General features: G+C 36.8%; 2 protein-coding genes across 4 annotated transcripts in view; both read right to left on the bottom strand.

Moving 5' to 3' along the window:
- The window catches only part of LOC107705035 (cholecystokinin receptor-like), a 47138-nt gene extending 33834 nt beyond the window's left edge, over positions 1-13304 (bottom strand). For both annotated transcript variants that reach the window (XM_016508148.1, XM_016508149.1), the window contains exon 1: positions 13108-13304. In XM_016508148.1, the coding sequence (XP_016363634.1) occupies positions 13108-13261 (154 nt within the window). In that variant the 5' untranslated portion in view covers positions 13262-13304. The remainder of the gene's footprint in view (positions 1-13107) is intronic.
- Positions 13305-14297: 993 nt separating this feature from the next.
- On the bottom strand, positions 14298-18127 carry LOC107705030 (uncharacterized). Of its 2 annotated transcripts, XM_016508144.1 has the most exons (4): positions 17916-18127; positions 16046-16372; positions 15139-15257; positions 14298-14698 (listed from the first exon to the last, which is right to left on the bottom strand). In XM_016508144.1, exons 1-4 carry the CDS (start codon positions 18007-18009, stop codon positions 14588-14590), a joined length of 651 nt encoding a protein of 216 aa, XP_016363630.1. In that variant the 5' UTR covers positions 18010-18127; the 3' UTR covers positions 14298-14587. The 2 variants fall into 2 exon arrangements, with proteins under 2 accessions (XP_016363630.1, XP_016363631.1); XM_016508145.1 differs by lacking the exon at positions 15139-15257.
- Positions 18128-21289: the final 3162 nt, after the last annotated feature.

Consider the following 21289-nt stretch of genomic DNA (forward strand, 5'->3'; position numbering starts at 1 on the left):
TTCACCATCCCTTCTCCATCCCTCCGCTATCTCCTACCCTCTCTCTCTGCAGCACAAGGTCGCGCCTTCCGGGAGGGAGGCAATCCATCACAACCACATGGACTTTGTTTGTGTTTTCACTGTTCCCGCCTTTTGTTAGTGGTTGTCATGGTTATTGATTTTTATTATGTTCAGGTATGTCTTGTTATCCTTGTTTGGTCTGTGTATTTAGGTTCCTGTCTGTTCAGTTTGAGGTTGTCGGGTCTCAGTGTTACGTGTGTCGCCAGCCTTCCCTTGTTTGGATTTACCTATCTCTGGATTTATTAAAGACTGCTTATCTTCATCTCGTCTTCGTGTGTTTATCAACACAGTTCCGTGACAACAGCTGCAATTGCAGCTATTTAATGCAGTGTAAATGCATTTATACCACCTCTAAGCAGCACTACCTTTGCAGTGTAAACAGGGCCGGATTTACGCATAGACATTCTAAGCACGTGCCTATGCTTGTTAATCCAGGGGGGGCCCAAACACAATGAAGAGATATATAATATTTTTGTTATACTATGGGATATCTACAACAGTAAAAGAACCAAAAACACCAGAAGACATCGAGCAAATAAATATAACAAACAATAGGGTAAAAATGACACACTATTTCCATGTCTTCAACCTTTTTTATGTAGGCCTACAGAAATCACGCTTTCTTTCTCCCGTTCTCTCTCACAGACGCACACACAGTACAGACACGCACTCGTGCACACACGCAGAGACGTGGACAGAAACTTGTTGTCAGAGCTGCGGCTGCCCCGCGAATTTATGAATAAAATAGTTTTGCATTTCTCAGTAGCGAGATTCTTGAAGCAGTTCAACTTAAAGATTCGCTATTAGTAGACGCTGCTGCTGAATTCTGCTGAGAGAAGCACAGACGCAAGTATTCACACGCAGTTAATCTCCCTCTCTCTCTTTCGCTCTCTCTCTCTAATAACTGCGTTAGACTGCATTAATAACTGCTTAGCCTGAATATCAATGGCTCAAGCCTCTGTTATTAGCTCTAAAATGACATTTTGAAATTTGCAACGGAAGGTTTGGGATGAGGTGCGTAAAAAATTAGCTAGTACACCAAGTATTGGGAGATGGTTAAAGGAGTTGGCAACAAACATGTCATTGGAGAAAATAACATATATTATTAAGGGCAGATATAAGGCTTTTGAGGATGCTTGGAAACCCTTTATGATTTTCTTGGAAGGAGAAAATAATGGAGATGTATTTGATAGGATATTTGAAGACATATAATAAACATGATGTGAGTTTCTATACCTAATTTATATATGTAAAACTATCTAAAATTAGAACTGTGAAATTGGTATGTGTATATGTATACTGTGTATATATACATATTTTTATTTATTTATTTACCTTTTCTGGTTAATTATTTGTTTGTGAATGTATTATGTGTTTGTTGTAAGTTTGTGTTAACATAGCATGTTAGTGTTGTTGAATTTTGTTATGTAAATATAAAAGCAATAAAAAAAAATTAGCTAGTTCAACACACGAGATTTCAGGACAGAAACATGTCAAATGTCTTGAAACAAATCATCTGAACAATTGATGTGTGATTGTGACTGGCCGTTAAAATTATTAGAGAAATAATGCACTCCCGAAGTGGTTATGCGGCCACGTCACCGCGTCTATTAATGGAATGGTCTTTCTCAGTTCTCAAACAAATTAAGAACATTCAATTTTTATTGACTGAACGCAAACACTTATTGCGATAGAAAAAACTGTAACGGTTTCCACTGATTAAGAAATATTTTGTTTGCTTGGGTGGTAATATTAGGCCTATTATTTTAATAGGGAAGGGCGGCCCAAAAATGTGTTTTGCCTATGTCACGAAAAGAGGTAAATCTGGCCCTGAGTGTACATTTGGCATATTGTGCTTACATATAAGCTTTTCACTTGGATTCTTCAGTATTTCTTACAATTCTTCAGATCCTCAAAAGTATATTAGAAATATTTGCAAAAAATATGCTCATTTAACAGCAGCTAATATAAACATGCATTCTGTAGCACAGAATCAAGAACAGTTTAGCAGAGATTGATTTAAAGTATCCTTCTGTTTTTTACTCCCTGTTTTGGTGCAGTTTCATAACAGAATGTATAAACATTGCTCTTTGTCCCTGGGCATAAACAGATGGAATTCTGAGTACAATGGAAACCTCAAGAAAGCATAAAATTGACATTTGTGAAGTTGTGGCACCTCCAGTCACAGTCAATGGTGTCGGCACCACTACAGTTAATCCAATGTCATCCCAATGGTATAGTGTATTGCTCATTCTAGTGTTCAGTGTCAGTCTGCATGTAGTGTCATAGCTGTTACTGTTGTGACAGCTCCTCACTTTTCATATTCCCCTGACCTGCCCTGACATTTCTTCTGTTCATTTGTCTTGCAGCTCTGCTGGGAGCAGAACCTGTTTTCACAGGAGCAGTACCTACAAGCTGGCTACTCCTTGCAAGTCAGATCTGGTTAATATCAAATTAAATAGGAACTACCAGGTTACTAAGTCACAGAATAAAAATCTATATAAATGCAGTTATTTAGGGTACATTTATTAATCAATGATATTATGTCAGGATCCTGTCACTTTTGTTAATCTTGTTCTTGAGCGCATGATCTGGGTGTTTGCTCCCTGACCATATGCTCTTGTCTAGTCTTGTGTCATTTTTGTTGAGCATGTGGTTTGGGATTGTGTATGACTAGCCACACTCTAAAAAACACTGGGTTAAAAACAACCCAATTTGGGTTGTTTTTAACCCAAGGGCTGGGGAAATATAGGACAGAACACATATGGGGGTAATTTTACCCAGATAACGTCCTTTATTTTCCTTTATTTATCATTTACAGCATTGTTTATTGTTTGTATGTATACATATTGCTTATTTAAACTTGTTTAACAAACATTAAAAGTAAATATTAAACATTAAACAGAACTAATTCACGTGTAAATGACCAGTCTGTTATTCTGTTTCCACCGTAATGGCGCTGGCTCTCGTGCCCGAGCTGGAGTTGTGTTTGGTGGGGAACTGCTCACGGCTGAGACCGCCGCCCTGCGTTTCACTCATAGCCAAACTATACTGCCACTGCCTTCATAACCTGTCCAAAACAAGCAGTAAGCAGCTCTGAGGAAATATTTTAACATCCAAAGTATTTGTATTCTGTATCTTTATGAATAAAATCGTTTATTTTATGCAGAGTATCAGGCTTTTCCATCACGCGATAAGACTGACGTTGGGTGATTACACCGTGCGCCTGTATGTTTCTCTACATGAAATTGAACGATATACAGCGCAGTAACGATTTTATATATAAAATAAAATGTACACAAACCTGTATTTTACCGAAGAAATGCATCAATTCGATGGCGCTTAGAACTGTTCTCTCCAGAAGAGAAGGCAAAATCCCCGCGTTAAATAACTAAAGCGCTGGGCTACCCAAACATTGGGTTGTTATGTCTGACCCAGGAGCTGGGTAACACAAAAACTACCCAAACACTGAAAAAATAACCCCAAAAATGGCTCAACCCAGCATTTGGGTTAAAAAAATAACCCAGGATTTTTTAGAGTGCATCTGCTCTTGTATTGACATGTTTGGTGTAAGCACATGGCTTCTGGCATGTATGTTTCTAAGTGTGTTCAACTTAGAAACATGGCTCGGGCTGGGTGTAACCAATTGGTGAGACTGGCTGTTTGCAGTTGGGGGAGGAGTTGAAAATGGAGCAAGCTGGACACTTCTACTGCTGCGTTCAAGTCCTCCTGGGACGTTAGTACTTACGAGTTGACAAGTCGTAATTACGACGTCAGGTGCGTTCAAGTCAGTTTAGTCGGCACAAGATGGCGGTGTACCTTCTTTTAATAAATTACAAGAAAATACAACAGGGTCTGTTAACTCTGCTTATAGAAAATGAAGAGCAAAGAATTCGCATCAGGTGTGTTTTGCGTTTTTAATATTTTTAAAAAGTAATTTATGAAGCCACTTTAATCTGTATCGCATAAAAACTTGTTATTAATTGTTATATTACAATCCTGCCACATTCAAAAAGCTTATTTTTTGTAAATAAAAAGCCTGACAATGTCACTGCTTAATACCTATAAGTATTGTGATTTATGTTTTACTTTGGCAATCTCTCTGTCTCCCTCTGTCAGACATGCAGAAAAATTTACCGTCAACTACAGACGTTGCATCCATCGATTCCGCCATGTTTCTCATTGACACGCCCCCAACTCGGAAACTCGGGGCTTAAAGAAAATTTCGAGTTTCCCACTCATAATAACGACTTTGTGGTGGCTTTCATGTGTGTTCAACTCGTAAATACGATCTATTCGACATGACTTGAACGCACCATACTTCCTGTAGTGACACTTGTGCAATGTTTGCATACTTTATCACAATATTTATCAAATGCACAGATGTTTCAGACATTTTCATGTAGCAACAGAAACACTTATCATTCAATACTTTATGTAGGGGGGACCGGGGGCAATTGTAACATTTTTTTACATTTTCCTTAACTCGCAGACTACGTGAAATACACTAGTCATCTTTTGATACAAGAAACAAATATAGGTGCACTTATTAATAACACAATTGATATATTTTCACTAATAAGGACAAGACTATAATATTAAATTAAATGCAAGAAATCAGAGTATATTATTTAAATATATTTTACTCATACATTAATCGTGTGCTAGTGTGTTTCTTGTATGCTAGCAAGACACGCCTACGTATTAGCATAGGTTGTTCATTTTAATTTTTTATCAATAACCTAGAGATACAATGTATGTAAGTTCAAATTAGCAGTCATCTAAACTTTAGACAGCAGAAGAAAAATACTGTACATCCAAAAAGCAACTTTTATGCTGAGGTGAAATTATTGTGCTCCTTTTTCACAGGCAGAGAGAGAATCCTACTGGCCATGTGCAGATTAAACATCATCACTCTATCTTGTTTCTGATTGGAGGAATTGAGTGTGTTACAACTGGGCTGAAAAGATTAGTCGACATTATTGACAATGTCGACAATACAAAATTGTCTACAAATATTTTTGTTGTTGAATAGTCATTTGATCTCATATGACCTATTGTAAGAGCCTGCAATAATGAGGTTTGACCAGTGTGGCGCTGTAGCGCAAGACTGTAATTCAGCTCTCCCAGAATAAAATTCAAGAGAAAAAGATACATGCTGCGTCTCAATGTGCCTACTTATACTACGCCCTTAAAATATGTACTCTTTTGGTGAAGAAAAAGTACACACTTTTGAGTGTGTAGTAGAAGAGTAGGCAAGCTTTGGGACATACTATCACGTCACACAACTGCGTCTTTAACGGACGCTCTGTCGCATAGATACACGCACCCTGTCACTCTAAACTGGCCTGTCAATCATCTTGTCACAGTTAACATCCTCCACATTGCATTTCATTTAACTTCCTACCGTATTGGAGAGAAAAGAAGTAGCACATTGATCTGCCAGTCGCGGGTCTTTCATGCCGAGAACTCATATTTTATGCATAATGATGCATTTAAAAGTTAACGACCAAACGGATGTTTATAAAAGTTTACATTGCTGTTGCAGATTAAATATAACACAGATAACATTAAATAAATGTTTTTTACCAGGTTAAATGTTGAATATTAGTAACTCAAACCCCTTTTTCTAAGTCTCTCTACCTAACTGCCGGTCGAGCACATCCGCCATGTTTGTAGTTTTTTGACGCGTTGTAGTTCTGGACAGAATCCTTTACCAAAGCGCAATGGATTGTGGGCAATATTAGCCATTAGAGTGTGCACGGATCCACACTTCAAAAATCGACCTGAAATAGTAGACCATCCAGGGACTTTTGACATACTCTTTTCAACATGCTATGCTTTGGGACAAACTTATTCTAATCTCACATACTATTTAGGATGGATAGTATGAACATTGAGACGCAGGGACAGACTCTGCAGCCGAACCTGATGCTGCTGAAAGCAGAGTTTAAATGAATATGTAAATATGTGCTGCGTGCTTTCCTTTAAATAACGAAAAACACACAACACAAACTGACAGCAGCGAGAAAACAGCAGTTAAGAAAGCATCTGATCATAGCGATGTGGATAGGTTTGCACCAGCTCTGCAATCGGCACTTCAGTCATGTCACGTTTATTGATATAGCGCTTTATACAATAGAATTATTTAAAACACGTAGCTTTACAGTATTGAACAAGAAAAAAAACAGATTTCACAGTGTCAGTCTCGCTTTCAGTTAGAATTACAACTTGATGTTCTGCTATATAGCAGATGTCCAGTGTTGAGATAGCTAATGATATAATCTTTTTTATTAGTGAATGCAAAAATAAATAAATACAAATAACTTTAAAAAAAATCATTACATTAAATTGATAGTTTGGTTTGCATAGATTAAAGCTTGATCTAACTCAGGACTGTTTTGATTACTATAACACTATATGATGTTTTAGAAGAGCTAATGTGGATAAAATCATTTATCGAAAATAAAATATCTTAGCACATTATATTGTTCCATATATGACTTACAAAATGAGATGTTAGGCAGAAAGATGCATCATTCAGTCAGTCAATTACTTCTTAGAACAATTCATTAAATGGTGAATGAGAAAGACTCTCTGTCATCTCATTTTGTGTGCCAAATATATTTGTGACTAGTGGGGGCGGGGCCGAGAGCCGTGGGAACGGAGCGAGGCCGGTGGAGTAATTGATAATGAGCGACACCTGCACCACTCACCGGTCTCGAGTCTCACGGAGGAGCTCTGGAAGGATAAAAAGGAGGAGTGACGACAGTGAAAGAGGAGAGAGGACCAGGCCTGGACTTTATTTTGTGTTTTGGTTTTGTTTGTGCGCGACAGTTGTCCGCGAGGGGCTGTCACGCTGTTTTGTGTTTATTTTACTATTAAAGTTTTGTTTAAATGTCCGCCAGTTCCCGCCTCCTTCTTCCCTAACTATGAACTTTGTTACAATATTCATTTGTATTGTACAAATAATTGTAATTGTCCAATAGTAATATAATTGTTTGACATTTGACATTCACTTCATAGCTGAAGTGATTACCTTGTTTTATTTATTAGAATGTTTAACTCAGTATTTTAACTAATTGTAAAATAACAATAATAGAACAAATCCTACCGATTAATTGGTGAAATAATCAACAATTGGTCGATTAATCATTGTAAAAATTGTTAGATTAATCGATTATCAAAACAATCGTTTGTTGCAGCCCTAGTTAGTTGCCCCTTGTTACAATTGCACCCTGTTACGGTCTCCCCTACTGCTTAATACAATGCTGTATGTACGAGAATAAAGTTATGCATAAGTCTATACTATTTAATAACAATTGTGTGGGGTCTATAATTTATATTGTTTTATTTTGATAAACATGACAAAATATAACATTAATGTTCCATTAAGTTTTTACTGTTATAATTTGTGAACATTTAGTAGGAGTGAAAGTGTCAGAATAAACATGAAATACATGTGATCGTTGTCATCGTTGAGTTTAGAAAATTGCTGAACCAGCAGACTGCTCTCAAATCACTTTTATGGTACTCTGATGGCATACGTCAGTAACGTGGTGTCGGCACCGTCTCAAGTCGGACAAAATTTCTAATTGCTATGCATTGCTTCAAGTCAGACGCTGATCAGACTGCACAGCTACAAGTCGGGCACACTTTCTTTGTGTCACCTGCTCTCCTATCGAAAGTCTTGACCCTGTCCCCTTGTTATCTTATTGTTAGTTCATTTTGCCCCACCTGCTCTCCCTCGTTACCCTCCTAATTTCCTTTCCTATTTATTCTCCATGTGTGCTCTGGTTTGTGCCAGATTGTTGTGGTTGATTGTTGAAGTGTTCCTGTTTTTCCGTGCTGTGTTGCTCTAGTCCTGCCACTACCAGCCAGGAAGCGTTTTCCCCCCACAGGGTAGTTTGTTGCCTTTTTGTTTTGATTTAGAATTTTAAATAAAAGCACATCTACACTCTGCAATTGAGTCCTTGCCCTTCCCTATCTTAACACGTGACATATGATGCATTCTATTTTGTGTGAACAAAGTTTGAGTAACTATTCTTCAGCCTGTGTAACCCTTCAAGCACTGATGTATGCTATTCAATAATTCATCTTTATGATGTTTTATTCATTGGTCAGTTCAGCTGCTTTCTTCATGTCAAGTCTACTTGTATGGAAATTATCTAGAGGCATTGCTTGTGCCAGTGTTATGAATCGGTCCTTATTCATTTGATGAATACATTTAAAATGAGTCAATGGGAGTCACACAGTAAAGTCTGTGATTTTTAGAATGTCATGAAATTAGACTGGGTAAAAGGATTTGCTGTAATTTGAAGTCAATTAAAAATTAAAGCCATTTTATTCAGGCACAGTGCTAAAGTCTAATGCTAAGAGCTTCTGTTCAATTTCAGTGCCAAAGAAAACACAGCATCCAACCTTTACATCAATGCAGATAGTGAAGTTTTTGTTTTTTTTTACTTGGTAAAGAATTATCTAATTTTTCACTACACCACAGTCAACATTATAAAACTTAATAACTGTCCTCAGTAACGCTTCTTTATTTAACCTGTTTGATTTATTTGTTTGTTCGCTAAATGTATAATATGCTGTTCAGCCAATACATTTTTATCAAGGCAACTGCAAATTACAACACGAGACATTTTAATTTGTCAACACTTCAGTCTAGTATATGAAACGGTTTTTACAGAGTTCCTGTAATTAGCTCTATTATTGTTCCATCATATTGTATATGGACCTCAACAGTTAACATATATAAGAGCTATTAGCATCATCCCATCTCAACAACAACTACATACATTTAAAGCAGCTGCAGTCAAACTATATTACCACATAATTTATTCATGCTGCAATGGCAATTAGGCAGGGGTGTCATAGGGAGTGAGGAAAGTTGGACAAGTGAAGATACCCCAACTCTCGTATGATTTTGTGTTTTCAATTGTCAGTTACCACATGTACCCTAAAATAACTGCTCTTAGATGTAATGATACTAGATATGTGGGCTCCTCCTAACGACACTGAGTGGTTTATCCCAAAATGCCACACTTCACACTCCATCAGGTAGTTGGCAAGAGATGCCGCAGCTAATATCAGGATACCAGAAATGGAAAAAGAAAGATGAGAGAGGAGGATGGAGAAGACAGCTAGTCAGTGGAGTATGAGTAGGGTGGCCGTATGTGCCATTTATATGGGGCACGTCCTGGCCATGATTTTTATATTGCCTAAAACATCCAAAGTAGTTTGACCAATAACATACAGGTATTGTACATAATCGACCAATCGTGGCGCGTTGTGCGTGAGAAGGTGAGAACGATCAAAATTTGTTCGACTTGAAGCTGCGCACCCATTGTTGTATGACACCAAAGTACCGCAAGAGCGATTTGAAAGCATAAGGAGCCGTCTGCTCTGCTCTCAATAGCTCTCGTGAAATAATGTCATACAACGATCGATCTGCACAGTGCTAACAGCCAAAACCTGTATATTTTAGGCAATATAGAAATCCTGGCAAGGGTGCGTCCCGTAAAAATGGCCCCTATGGTCACCCTAAGTATGAGAGGTGTTGAAAGGCTATTAGCAGTCAGAATTAAAGAGATATAGATTTGTAAAATATAATCAGCAAAATATAAATGTTTAGTCAGACCCTTACAATTTGTAATTTTAAAAAAAAAGATACGTACTGAGAAAAACATCCCTTTCACATGGAAAACATGGGGTAGGCTAATATGTCTCTCCTCGTTTCTAGAGCTGTCTATTCAATCATACCTCCATACTAATGCATTGTCATCGATTCGCAACTGTATAGAAATAGTTCAAACTCTTATACTGACATTTGTGGTTTTAAAATTATTATATTAAATGATCCACATTAAAGTAAACAAGCTATGTATTAGCACTCCCATTTATCCCAATGCCTCTTCATCGCTTAGCGCAGAAAAACTTTGGGAGTACGCAATTTGAAATCTGTAAGGTTTGCTCATGTCATGAGTGTTCAATTCTGCTGTCAATCACATGAAATTGCAAATGACATGGCATTATAGCAATGCTAATGGCACTACATGCTACTGCCATGTCCTCTAATTATAAGCGGCTTGTTTTTTCACAAAGTTGTTTATAAGTTTGGGAGTCATGGGTTGCCGTTTTTTGTGGGCTTATTTCCAGAAGCCAGTCATGTATTTGGGCTTGCTAGTGCCTACTAATAGCAGCTGTCATATATCCCCACCTACTGTTCAACCCATACTCTATGATGTCATTATCAATAGCCATTCCTCATTCCTGCCTTCCTCAGCTCCTAAATGCATGCTGTTTTCCTTTCCATAAGTGCGTGCATGTGTTTGCACATAGAGAGATGTATTTACTGATTATTATTTTAATGGGGTCATTTGTTTAGGTTTATTTTGGTGAGACAATTTGCTTATTTTAGGGTTTTTTGGCAAGACCAGGTTGCTTGTTTTTTATACAGATGTTAGTGACTATACTGAGCCGTGATAGGAGAAAATGTGTTGATTTTCTTTACACTTTTAAGACTCTTTGGACAAAATCAGGCCCATATATTGCTTAAAAAAATATTATTTAATCAGAATACACTGATATTTCTAAATGAATGTCAATGGAGTAATATGCTCTTTGTAGCCAGATGGTTAGTTGCATCTACCAAATGGGGCCATGATAGGCGGCAACAACTTGAACCCTTGTACTTAACCTAGTGGGATTTCTCCAGTCAGAGAATGTGTATATATATATATATATATGTATATATGTATAATTAGTTTGTTCCAGTCCTATAATTGCCATGTCCCATTACTAAACATACATATATATATATCAAGCATGGCAATTATCAGAATCAGAATCAGAATCAGAAGAGCTTTATTACCAAGTATGTTTACACACACAAGGAATTTGACTTGACTTATTTGGGACAACAATTATAGAACTGGAACAAATGAATGTACATTCAAATAACCCAGTTGGGTTAGTTAGGACAACATTTGGTACTAGAATATTGATGGTCTAATATGTGTTTACATGTGTGCATTTATGTCTCTGATAAAATGTGATTTACGAATGCTTTAAGAACAGGCGATCTATGATTTTGTTCGAAACCTACTGCATTTTTTTCTCCTACTCCTGCTCCACATTTATGCTCATGCATGAATCACATTCTTGACGACTGTATACCACCCTCTTTCATAATTTACACTGTAAGTGAACACATCAGAACACTCTCAAATGAGAAAGCTAAAACTAGATAATCTCGCCAACTTTTTTGAAGAGCGGAACCATTGAGTGAGTCACCAATGTGTGAATGTATAAAATTTGTGGATCCATAAAATAGAAAAAGATGACTGAAATTCTGTAACAGTTTCGTAATCAGAGGTAAGACTCTGCATAAAATCAAATGGAATTATTTTTTCCCAGCTGGGAGGTTTTATTAGGTTCATCAATGTCAAGTTGGATATCTCCAAATACATATGTTTGAAATGAGAAGATGAAATTATTGGCCACAGTGTGTAGCCTAAAGAGCCTTACAGGGAGTTTAATCTGCTACCAGACTAACACTCCCCTTGTCAGTCTGATTCACAACCTTGCACAAATGGATAGATTTAAAACAAAATTATTTTTTAGAAATAGCCCATATATCATTCTCATGCCCATAAATCATTCTTGAGGTTGTGGTTTTGGATGCCTATTAACTAGTGGCCTATCTAATCATCCCCCCCAAAAAATTCATGTCCTAATGAAGTAAACACTACATTTGCATGTTCAGAAAGTATAATGATAATGATGTGAGCTGAAAAAAATGCAAAGAGCATCCTTGGGGTTTAATTACACTAAACATTACCTCTGACATAGTTCTTTAAATACAAAATGAAAATATTAACTTTATCACTGTTATTATAATATAAAACTCCTTGATTATATTAAGGGGAGACACTGCAGGCAAAAGCACTGTTTTTTCAATTTTGAGATTTTGGGCTTTTTGGCTTTTCATAAAGTGTTTTTTCAGACTAGTGGAAAGAAAACATCCAAAAGACACTGTTAAGTGTTTCTTTTATAGCACTTTATCTATTTGTGTCAATAGATTTCAATTACAATACATATCTTTAAAGGCTGTTTTCTCAAAATGAGTTTTTTTCTCCTACACTGAGCCATAAATCTCCACTTCAGTAGCACTTACACACACCAAACTTTACATTTTTATTCCTGTCTATATTCTGAAGGTTTTTACAGAGGGATTTGTTCATATATAATTTGCTTGATTATATACAACATTTTATTTCCCCAAAAATTGTGAACATATATTGTTTTCTGGCTGTTCAAACTTCAAAGTATTTTCTGAATTATGGAGTGACAAAAAGAGATACCCAACATTCCCTCTGTAAAAACATTTGACTCTAATATGTCAAAAAAAATAAACAAGAATTTTGAAACTGACTTCATCCAGTGTTCCGATTTTGTACTGGAAATGTTTGCAATGTATGTATGCATATTTCATTAAATAATGCCTCATTTGCATATTTAAGCATAACATTTTAGAAAACTTGTAATACAAATTTTTTTTTGCAATTATCAATGTAATCAATCAACTGGGTAAGTAAGGTGATAATTAGTAGTTATTTTTTTTTACCCTATTCACCTGCAGTGTCTCGCCTTAACTATACTGTTTTACTATTTAAAAGAAAAATAACCACTAATCTTTAATGAGCATGCACAATATACTGAAAAACAAGCTGCTGAAGTTTATCTTTAATGCATAAGTGAGGTAGTGGTTGCTGGGGCACAATTGCTTTGAGGATGGTTGATTTCATAATTAATGTTAAGGCACGCTGGTATAGCTAAAGTATATAAATAATGAATAATTTGTACTGGGGAAAAAACTGGTTTGTACCATCAGCAAAGGTTGAGCGTATCATGTGTTTCCTGCTATTTATCTCATGCTGTATTATAGCCTCCCGTCAAAATGACTAGGAAAAAAAGCAACAACAACATATGCAACAGCAAAACAAGACAATATAACGTTGATATGGATTAGTTTGCCCTTACCTTTTGGTCGTGTGGGTTTGAATTTCTGAATTATTGACGCATTGCTACAGGTGGCGTTAACTTCCAACGCAGACGTGTTAAAGCTGGAATTGTCTGGGGTTCTTGAACATTCCCAAAACGGGATCTGATTTTCGTTCATTTTCTGTAAATCCATTGACCCACGAGAACTGGTAGGAGTATAGGTTTCTAAATCAATTTAAAACCACTTATTCACGATATTAAACTTAATAGTATATTTTAAAAAGGTTATATATTAATACGCGCCAAAATATTTTGCGCACCCATTGCGCGCGCGTCTGTGAGAGAATGACTGTGCGCGTGGAACTGTAGTCACTGGAAAGTGCGCTGCAGCTCTGATGAGCGAGCAGCGTGGGTAGACATTTCTTTAAGAGTTAGCACAGAGGGTGGGGTGATAATAGAAAGGGAGGGAGAATTACAAGAGTAACAGACTCACTATGAGTTAACAGCAGTTGGCAGTGCCCTTCAAACTAGCGGCTCTTGGTTAATGGAATGTAAGTCCTGCGTCTCCCTCCAGTGGATGACCTGTGTTATTGCTTGTTTATCACCAAAAAGAGTGAGAAGGTACAGGAAAGACAGAAAGATAAAACAAAAGTTGCTTCAGGCATACCAGTAAGAGGTTCAGAACTCGTAACCGCAGAGCTTTCATTAGATTAACTTTTCTTACTCACACTCATTTTCCAGTGTGTGTGTGTGTGTGTGTGAGAGAGAGAGAGCGAGAGAGAGAGAGAGAGAGCTTGGGGGAAAAAATAGCTGAAAACAGCAAAATCTCCTTTTGGGGATGTTCTTAAAAAGAAAAGTAGTTCACAGTCTGAGAATGTTGAAGTGGATCTAGTAAATCATTGTGCAGGTTTGGGTTAACATATAATTTGCTTTATTTAAAAAAAAAAAAGGTCTTAAAAAAGTCTATAGTAGGCCTCCTTTCAGACAGGCAAACATACAGTATCAAAAAGGGAAAAGGTTGTTTTATTTATTTTGCAAATAAAGAGAGAGAGAGAGAGAGAGAGCTTGGGGGAAAAAATAGCTGAAAACAGCAAAATCTCCTTTTGGGGATGTTCTTAAAAAGAAAAGTAGTTCACAGTCTGAGAATGTTGAAGTGGATCTAGTAAATCATTGTGCAGGTTTGGGTTAACATATAATTTGCTTTATTTTAAAAAAAAAAAGGTCTTAAAAAAGTCTATAGTAGGCCTCCTTTCAGACAGGCAAACATACAGTATCAAAAAGGGAAAAGGTTGTTTTATTTATTTTGCAAATAAACGTAACAAAAAAAAATACTAGCAAAGCTAATTACATTTTGGCTACATTTAATAATGGGTTAAGTGAAAATATAAAACTGTGAAAAATGTCAAATGTAGTAGAATTTTTCTCAGAATGCAGTGTGCCCTTTTTAAAACATGGCTGATGTGATGTGATGCTTTAGTGGTCGTTCTTGACTGGGTTTGTTAAATGTTGTCAGATAGTCTCATACTACAGTGTCTATGTAAAAGCCCTGCCAGGTTGGATGTTGAACCCCCTGCCATTTCCGTCTGCATTCTCTGACCTTGAAGGGAGTATCCATTTGACTCAACTTGATCTGATAAGCATACATGGGAAAGACATAACAAATACAATTATCAACCAAGTGCAACATATCATTTAGTCAACATTCAAAGACCTGAAGCCAAAGTTTAAGTCAATCCATAAGTAACTAAATATTTGTTGCCAAATGATACTGTCAAAAAAAATGTAATCACTATAATCACTGTATGTTATTATTGAAATAATATAATATCATATATAATGACACTGCATTGCTAACTAATATTATAATGAGAGGCCATGATTACTACAGTAATTTGCATATTTAAAAATTATTAGCCATAAATATTAGCCACAGTCTTATATCTGCATGATTTTTCATGAGGCATCAATCAAATGGATAACTTTTCTAATACTCTGTAATACATTGTATTAAATTATAGAAATATACTCTATTGAATGACCCTTTTTCTAAATGTAAATATAATTATTTACCCGCAGAATGAAAACGATGCAAGTCGTTAACAGCCCATATATGGTCATGGCTCCAAGCACCACCCAAAAAACCAGGTGGTTGACATCTTGACAGACAGAATGCTGTTTAACTGGTCTCTCTGTTCAAACACATGTTGGGTTTCCATGTTTTAGGGGGGCATTTCATAGATGTAATGGTTATTATATGGTACAATACCATACCTACCGCTCACACAAAACTTTCTGCATTTTTAGATTTTAAAAATAATAATTTATTCTGTATGATTCAAAAGCTTGTTTCCTCAGGGGGACCAAAAACATGTTCCCACAAGGACAAGGATTTTGAATATTGTCATCTTTGTGGGGATATTTTTGTCCCCATAGTGTAGGGCATACCTGAACCACACACACACGCATAGACATACACACATACATTGGGTTTCCGTGTTTTATAGGGACTTTCCATAGGCATAATTATGTTTATACTGTACAAACTATATGTTCAATCCAATAACCCTAAACACAACCCTCACAGAAAACTTTCTGCATTTTTACATTAAAAAAAAATCCTTTCATACTAAATTATTTAGTAAGATTTATATTTAACTGTTTTTTCTCATGGACACCAAAAAAATGTCACAAGATCAAAAATTTGGGGTATTGCTATACTTGTGAGGAAATTTTGACATTTTGTCCCCACAAAGTAGGGAATACCGGAACCACACACACACACACACACACACACACACACACCGAGAAAAGGAGTGATGCAAAATGTGACTTTTAACTGTACATTAACCAGAGCACAAATAATGAAGTTTGTATTACAAAACAATTGCTAATCATATTGCCAGTTGCTTTAATTCTCTACGTAATGCTGTTGACAATGACAATGTCTGTTGTTCTGTAACAACCATAGTAAACATACCTTCAACAAACACAATGGTTTGTGGTTTGTGCTCCACTTGCTGAAATGGAGGGGGAAAGATTCTCTCGGCCTCGCAGGTGTACAGAGCTGTAGTATTTATTGTTACACCGTCCAGGATAAAACTGGTACTGTTATCCGCAACATTAACTGTGAAATCCATCCTCGGGCTGTTGTCATTTTTGCTGATGATTGTATTATTAACGCTGATAAAAAAGATCTCTTCTGAGCCTTTATATAATCTGAAGACCATTTCTGGTGCACTGAGTACGGGGCAGGGTACAGTAACACTGCTATTCAATGCCACATGATGAACTGGTGGTAGATTACCTGCGGTGTAGAGGAGACAAAACAACAATAACATCTTAGAACTGCTTAATACACAGTTTGTAAGCTTTAACTTTTAAAATCTAAAATCTGTGATTGGTACAATATATACTTATATTACATTTTTTACTTCGTCTGTGGTTTTTGCAGAAGTGGTTATGCAACCCACAAATCACCAGTCACCCACGTTATTAACAAACGATGGCTTCTGTTCTCAAGATCACTTAAGCTACCATAGTATATACACTTTTTGATTTTTTTATTATGGATTAGAACAGTAAATTATGTTTGTTGTCTTTTCAATTCCTAGTGGTCGGAGTAACTTTATGTAAAAAAGGCACTTTCCAATATACCAAACTCTTGGGAATAAAAATAAAAAAACAAGCTGAAAAAAGGTTAAATGCCCGAATAACAAAACTGAAGAACAGTTTTGACTGGTTTCTTAATTTCACAAATATTAACCTTTGCCTGTAAGAGTGGAGAAATGTTGTCAGAGACAAAGTTTCTTAGAACAAATTGCTATGAACTTCACTTTGTAGGAAAAAAGGAAAGACTGAATCATCTTTTTGCAGAATGATTAACTCCCTCGTCATTTCATTTTCTCCTGTCAGAATGTCAGTGCCAAACATGTCAGCTTGTTGCAAAATGTAATATTTTTTGCAAAATGCCACTGTTCATGTACTTTATTGTATTTGCAGCCTCGCAAATTAGATGTTTGTGGTAAAGTTGGTTTTAAATGTGTCTGCCTGCACAATATTTCAGTTAACAAACCTCATTCAGTCGGTTAGACTGTATTTTCAAGTTTTCAAGATGTAAAATTTCTTGAATTCTTTTGCCACTTGTATGCATTTACACATAAATATTTTGAGTTTTTCTTATATATATATATATTTTTTTTTGTTTTGTTTTTTGTTTTTTTTTCCTCGTATATATGATTATGTATTTATATTTGACAACCATAAGGGCATTTCCCACATTCCTGTCATCCCACACACTTTTTGCTGGGATGTAAACAAATAAAAGGTCCTATGGTATCTTGTAATTTTGACTTTATGTTTCATAATTTCAACGTAATACACATTTTGACTTTATTTCTCCAAATTGAGATTTAATATCAGAATTAAGAATTACTACTTTAGTTTGTTGTAATTCCAACCTCATAAAATGTGATTTGCCAAACGGCTGATAAAACAGACAAACTGAAGGTTTGAGTAAGTATCAAGTATCTTGATTCTCACACAAATATAAACAATGTATTTCACTTTTATAATTGTAGTGCCTTGTTTTGGGCTGTCAGGCCACTGCAGACCTCTCGACTCGAAGCCCCTGCGTTTAAAAATTGGTCCCACTGCTCAAGGCCTTATTCTGTCCCATCCTAAATAAGGCTTTTGTCAAATAAGCCAAGACATGCTTCATGAGCTATCAGCGAATCAGTTAAAATTATTTAATATGACTGAATCAGCCTTAACACATTAGGTTACAAAAACAAATGTAATTACCCACTGTAATGAATGTTTAAAGTAAATCACAAAAAACAAGCTCTTACCTTTGCACATGCTCTGAGTTTCAGATTGGCTGCTATGGAAGAGACAGAGACTTAAGAGGGTCACAGATGCCCTAAAAATCTCCATCTGTTGCATTAAAAGTCTTCACACAATAGAAATGCTGTTGAAAACGGCAGAGCCGCTACCTTTCGTTTTGCCACTGTTTTGCAAGTATGGCGTTCTTGTATGGCAAATTCAACCTTTGGTGTAACAGAAGAACACATCACGAGCCAAACAGGAAGTTTCCATTCTCTCCTTGCACCCTTTGTGGTTGATGTTATTTGCATGTTTCATATAGTGTGTCAGTTACAGATTCTCATGGCATCATACAGTAGCTGGTGTTTCCTCATTGAGGGGAGGTAGTAAAGGAGACCCCTGTAGGGGTTTTCTACCAAATGGTCTTTTTGAAGAGTTGACAAGGGCAGGGGGTTATGTAGGGTTAAAGTGGGTTTGTACTTGAGAATAACAGATGCAGAAAATGAAAGAGAGAGAGGAAGGCTGAAAAAGAAAGAGGACTCTTCAAAGTTAAAAATGACAGAAACCCTTGATCGGAAAAGACCTGCATGCGTTTGTTTAATAAAGTGCATTAAAGGCATTTTCTGGCAGTCACTGACTCCCTCAAACACATGTGATGGACAGGAAAATGCCTTTAAGCTGATTTATTGTAAGTCTTCATGTTTCCTGTTTTTAATCTAAAACTGGGTGCACGTCAGAGCCAGTGCTTTGTGATCTCTATGGCAACCAATTCACAGAACACTGAAACCATCCCCAACCCACGATGCTGATGATGTTCTCTGTTCGTTCTGCTTTTTCCTTAATGGAAAGAAAGATTCTGATTAATCGAGTTTCTTCTTATATTATTCATGAGATGAAAACACATGCAAATAGTGAGGTTTTGTGGTTGTCTTTATATTTAGACCTAAAACTGGAACTGGTTTCAGACCCCTACATGCCTAGCAGCACCCCCTTAAACATACTTCCTGCATGAACCACAAAACGTGACAACACGTTTACAGAGCCTCCCATTCATGAAAGTGTGTGTGTATATATATATATTTACATTATTACCACCTTCCTAATATTGTGTTGGTCCCCCTTTTGCTGCCAAAACAGCCCTGACCCATTGAGGCATGGACTCCACTAGACCCCTGAAGGTGTGCTGTGGTATCTGGCATCAAGATGTTAGCTGCAGATCTTTTAAGTCTTGTAAGTTGTGAGGTGGGGCCTCACGGCCATCCACATGATGTAAAAGAAAATGTGATTCATCAGACCTGGACATCTTCTTCCATTGCTCTGTGGTCCAGTTCTGATGCTTACGTGCCCATTGTTGGTGCTTTCTGCGGTGGACAGGGGTTAGCATGGGCACCCTGACTGGTCTGCGGCTATGCAGCCCCATTCGCAACAAACTGAGATGCACTGTGTATTCTGACACCTTTCCATCAGAACCAGCATTAACTTCTTGAGCAATTTGGGCTACAGTAGCTCGTCTGTTGGATCAGATCACACGTGCATCAATGAGCCTTGGCCGCCACTGGTTCACCACTGTTCCTTCCTTGGACCACTTTTGATAGATACTGACCACTGCAGACCAGGAACACCCCGCAAGAGCTGCAGACCCAGTCATCCAGCCATCACAATTTGGCTCTTGTCAGACTTGCTCAAATCCTTACGCTTGCTCATTTTTCCTGCTTCTAACACATCAACTTTGAGGATAAAATGTTCACTTGCTTCCTAATATATCCCTCCCACTAACAGGTGCCTTGATGAAGAGATAATCAGTGTTTTTCACTTCACCTGTCAGTGGTCATAATGTTATGCCTGATAGATGTATATAACACATGTAATGTGAATTAATATCATTTACTTGTATTTACCGTAAGGATAAAAGAAACTCAGATACTTTGATCTCCTGAGAAACAGACAATACACTGGCATCTTCAAGACACCCCACAGAGGGGTGGTGCAGGAAATGCCTCTCTCACATATGCATCAGTGCCTTTTCATCTCCTCCCTCCACTTGATTCAATCAGAATGGTCAATAGTATAATGTTCTATATAAATGCAAATAAACATAAACCATATACATCTTAAAGACGATTACTAAATGTTTATTTAATATCTGACAGGAAAATATTCTAAAAGAATTGCAGATGAGCACATCACAACATGAACAGACATCTGAGTGAGATGTCTGTGTGCCATTATGTAGAATTCACTGTTGTCAACACTGCTTTAGATGAATGTATGTAATGTTAATAAACAAATCTACATAAAGTATCTAAACATACGTTATCTATTTTATTTGTCCATTAGTACTGTAGATAAATTGTGGAGCACTTTTAACAACTGCAGACCGGGAACACTCCACAAGAGCTGTAGTTTTGGAGATGCTCTGACCCAGTCGTCTAGCCATCACAATTTGACGTCACCAAAGTGAATTTACATAAACCATATACATCTTAAAGATGATTACTAAATGTATATTTAATATCTGACAGGAAAATGTTCTAAAAGAATTACAGATGAGCACATCACAACATGAACAGACATCTGAGTGATGTATGTGTGCTATTATGTAGAATTCAGTGTTGTCAACACTGCTTTAGATGAATGTATGTAATGTTAATAAACAAATCTACATAAAGTATCTAAACATACGTTATCTATTTTATTTGTCCATTAGTACTGTAGATAAATTGTGGAGCACTTGTGTTAGATAAAATGCGAGTTAACACAACATGTAAATGCAGTATTGAGCAGATAAATCACAGAGGTGACTTGACTCTTGTCTGGATATTACAGGGACAGATGAGACACACATGTGTTTATCCAGTGAAGAGTGACTGATGAAGGAATGCTGCCATCAAAGACTCTCAGTGAGTATACTACAGAAATGAATAAAGCATCTTTTAACTCTGCTTTTAATAAAAGTTGTAGTTTATTTTAATTATTGTAATTTCAAACAGAGTTATCACAGCACTTTTCTGATTCTTGATTCCTGTGCATTTGCTGCAGAGCTTTTGTGGTGGAGCAGGACCTGCAAGGCAAGATGACGGCGGCATTTGTGGAAAAAAAGGGAAAACCTGAAACCAAAAATATAAAGTAAGATCATTCTGTTACTTCTAATACAGAAATCAAATTACATTGTGCTGTTAAAATGACTGCTTTTGTATTGTGTTTGTGCATTTTTGTAGGATCTGAAATGTCCGCAGACTAGTGTGTGCAGTGAGGATGGAGGAGTCCATAGCAGCATCCTGGAAATGGTCCAGTGCCATGGATGAGTCTCCACCTGCCCTTACTGTCTCATCTGAGCCGGATGTTACTGTGGTCTCTTCATCCTCAGTGACCCCAGAGCCAGTGAGAACATCTAGAGAAA

Source organism: Sinocyclocheilus anshuiensis, unplaced genomic scaffold, assembly GCF_001515605.1.
Source record: "Sinocyclocheilus anshuiensis isolate Anshui unplaced genomic scaffold, SAMN03320099.WGS_v1.1 scaffold2533, whole genome shotgun sequence".
NCBI classification, from domain to species: Eukaryota; Metazoa; Chordata; class Actinopteri; order Cypriniformes; family Cyprinidae; genus Sinocyclocheilus; species Sinocyclocheilus anshuiensis.

Coding starts and splice junctions, on each gene's coding strand:
- LOC107705030 (XM_016508144.1), bottom strand. CDS start 18,009: ATGCAACAGATGGAGATTTTTAGGGCATCTGTGACCCTCTTAAGTCTC. Junction 16,373..17,915: donor AACTCAGAGCATGTGCAAAG/GTAAGAGCTTGT, acceptor TCTACACCGCAG/GTAATCTACCACCAGTTCAT. Junction 14,699..15,138: donor GCATCGTTTTCATTCTGCGG/GTAAATAATTAT, acceptor TATGCTTATCAG/ATCAAGTTGAGTCAAATGGA.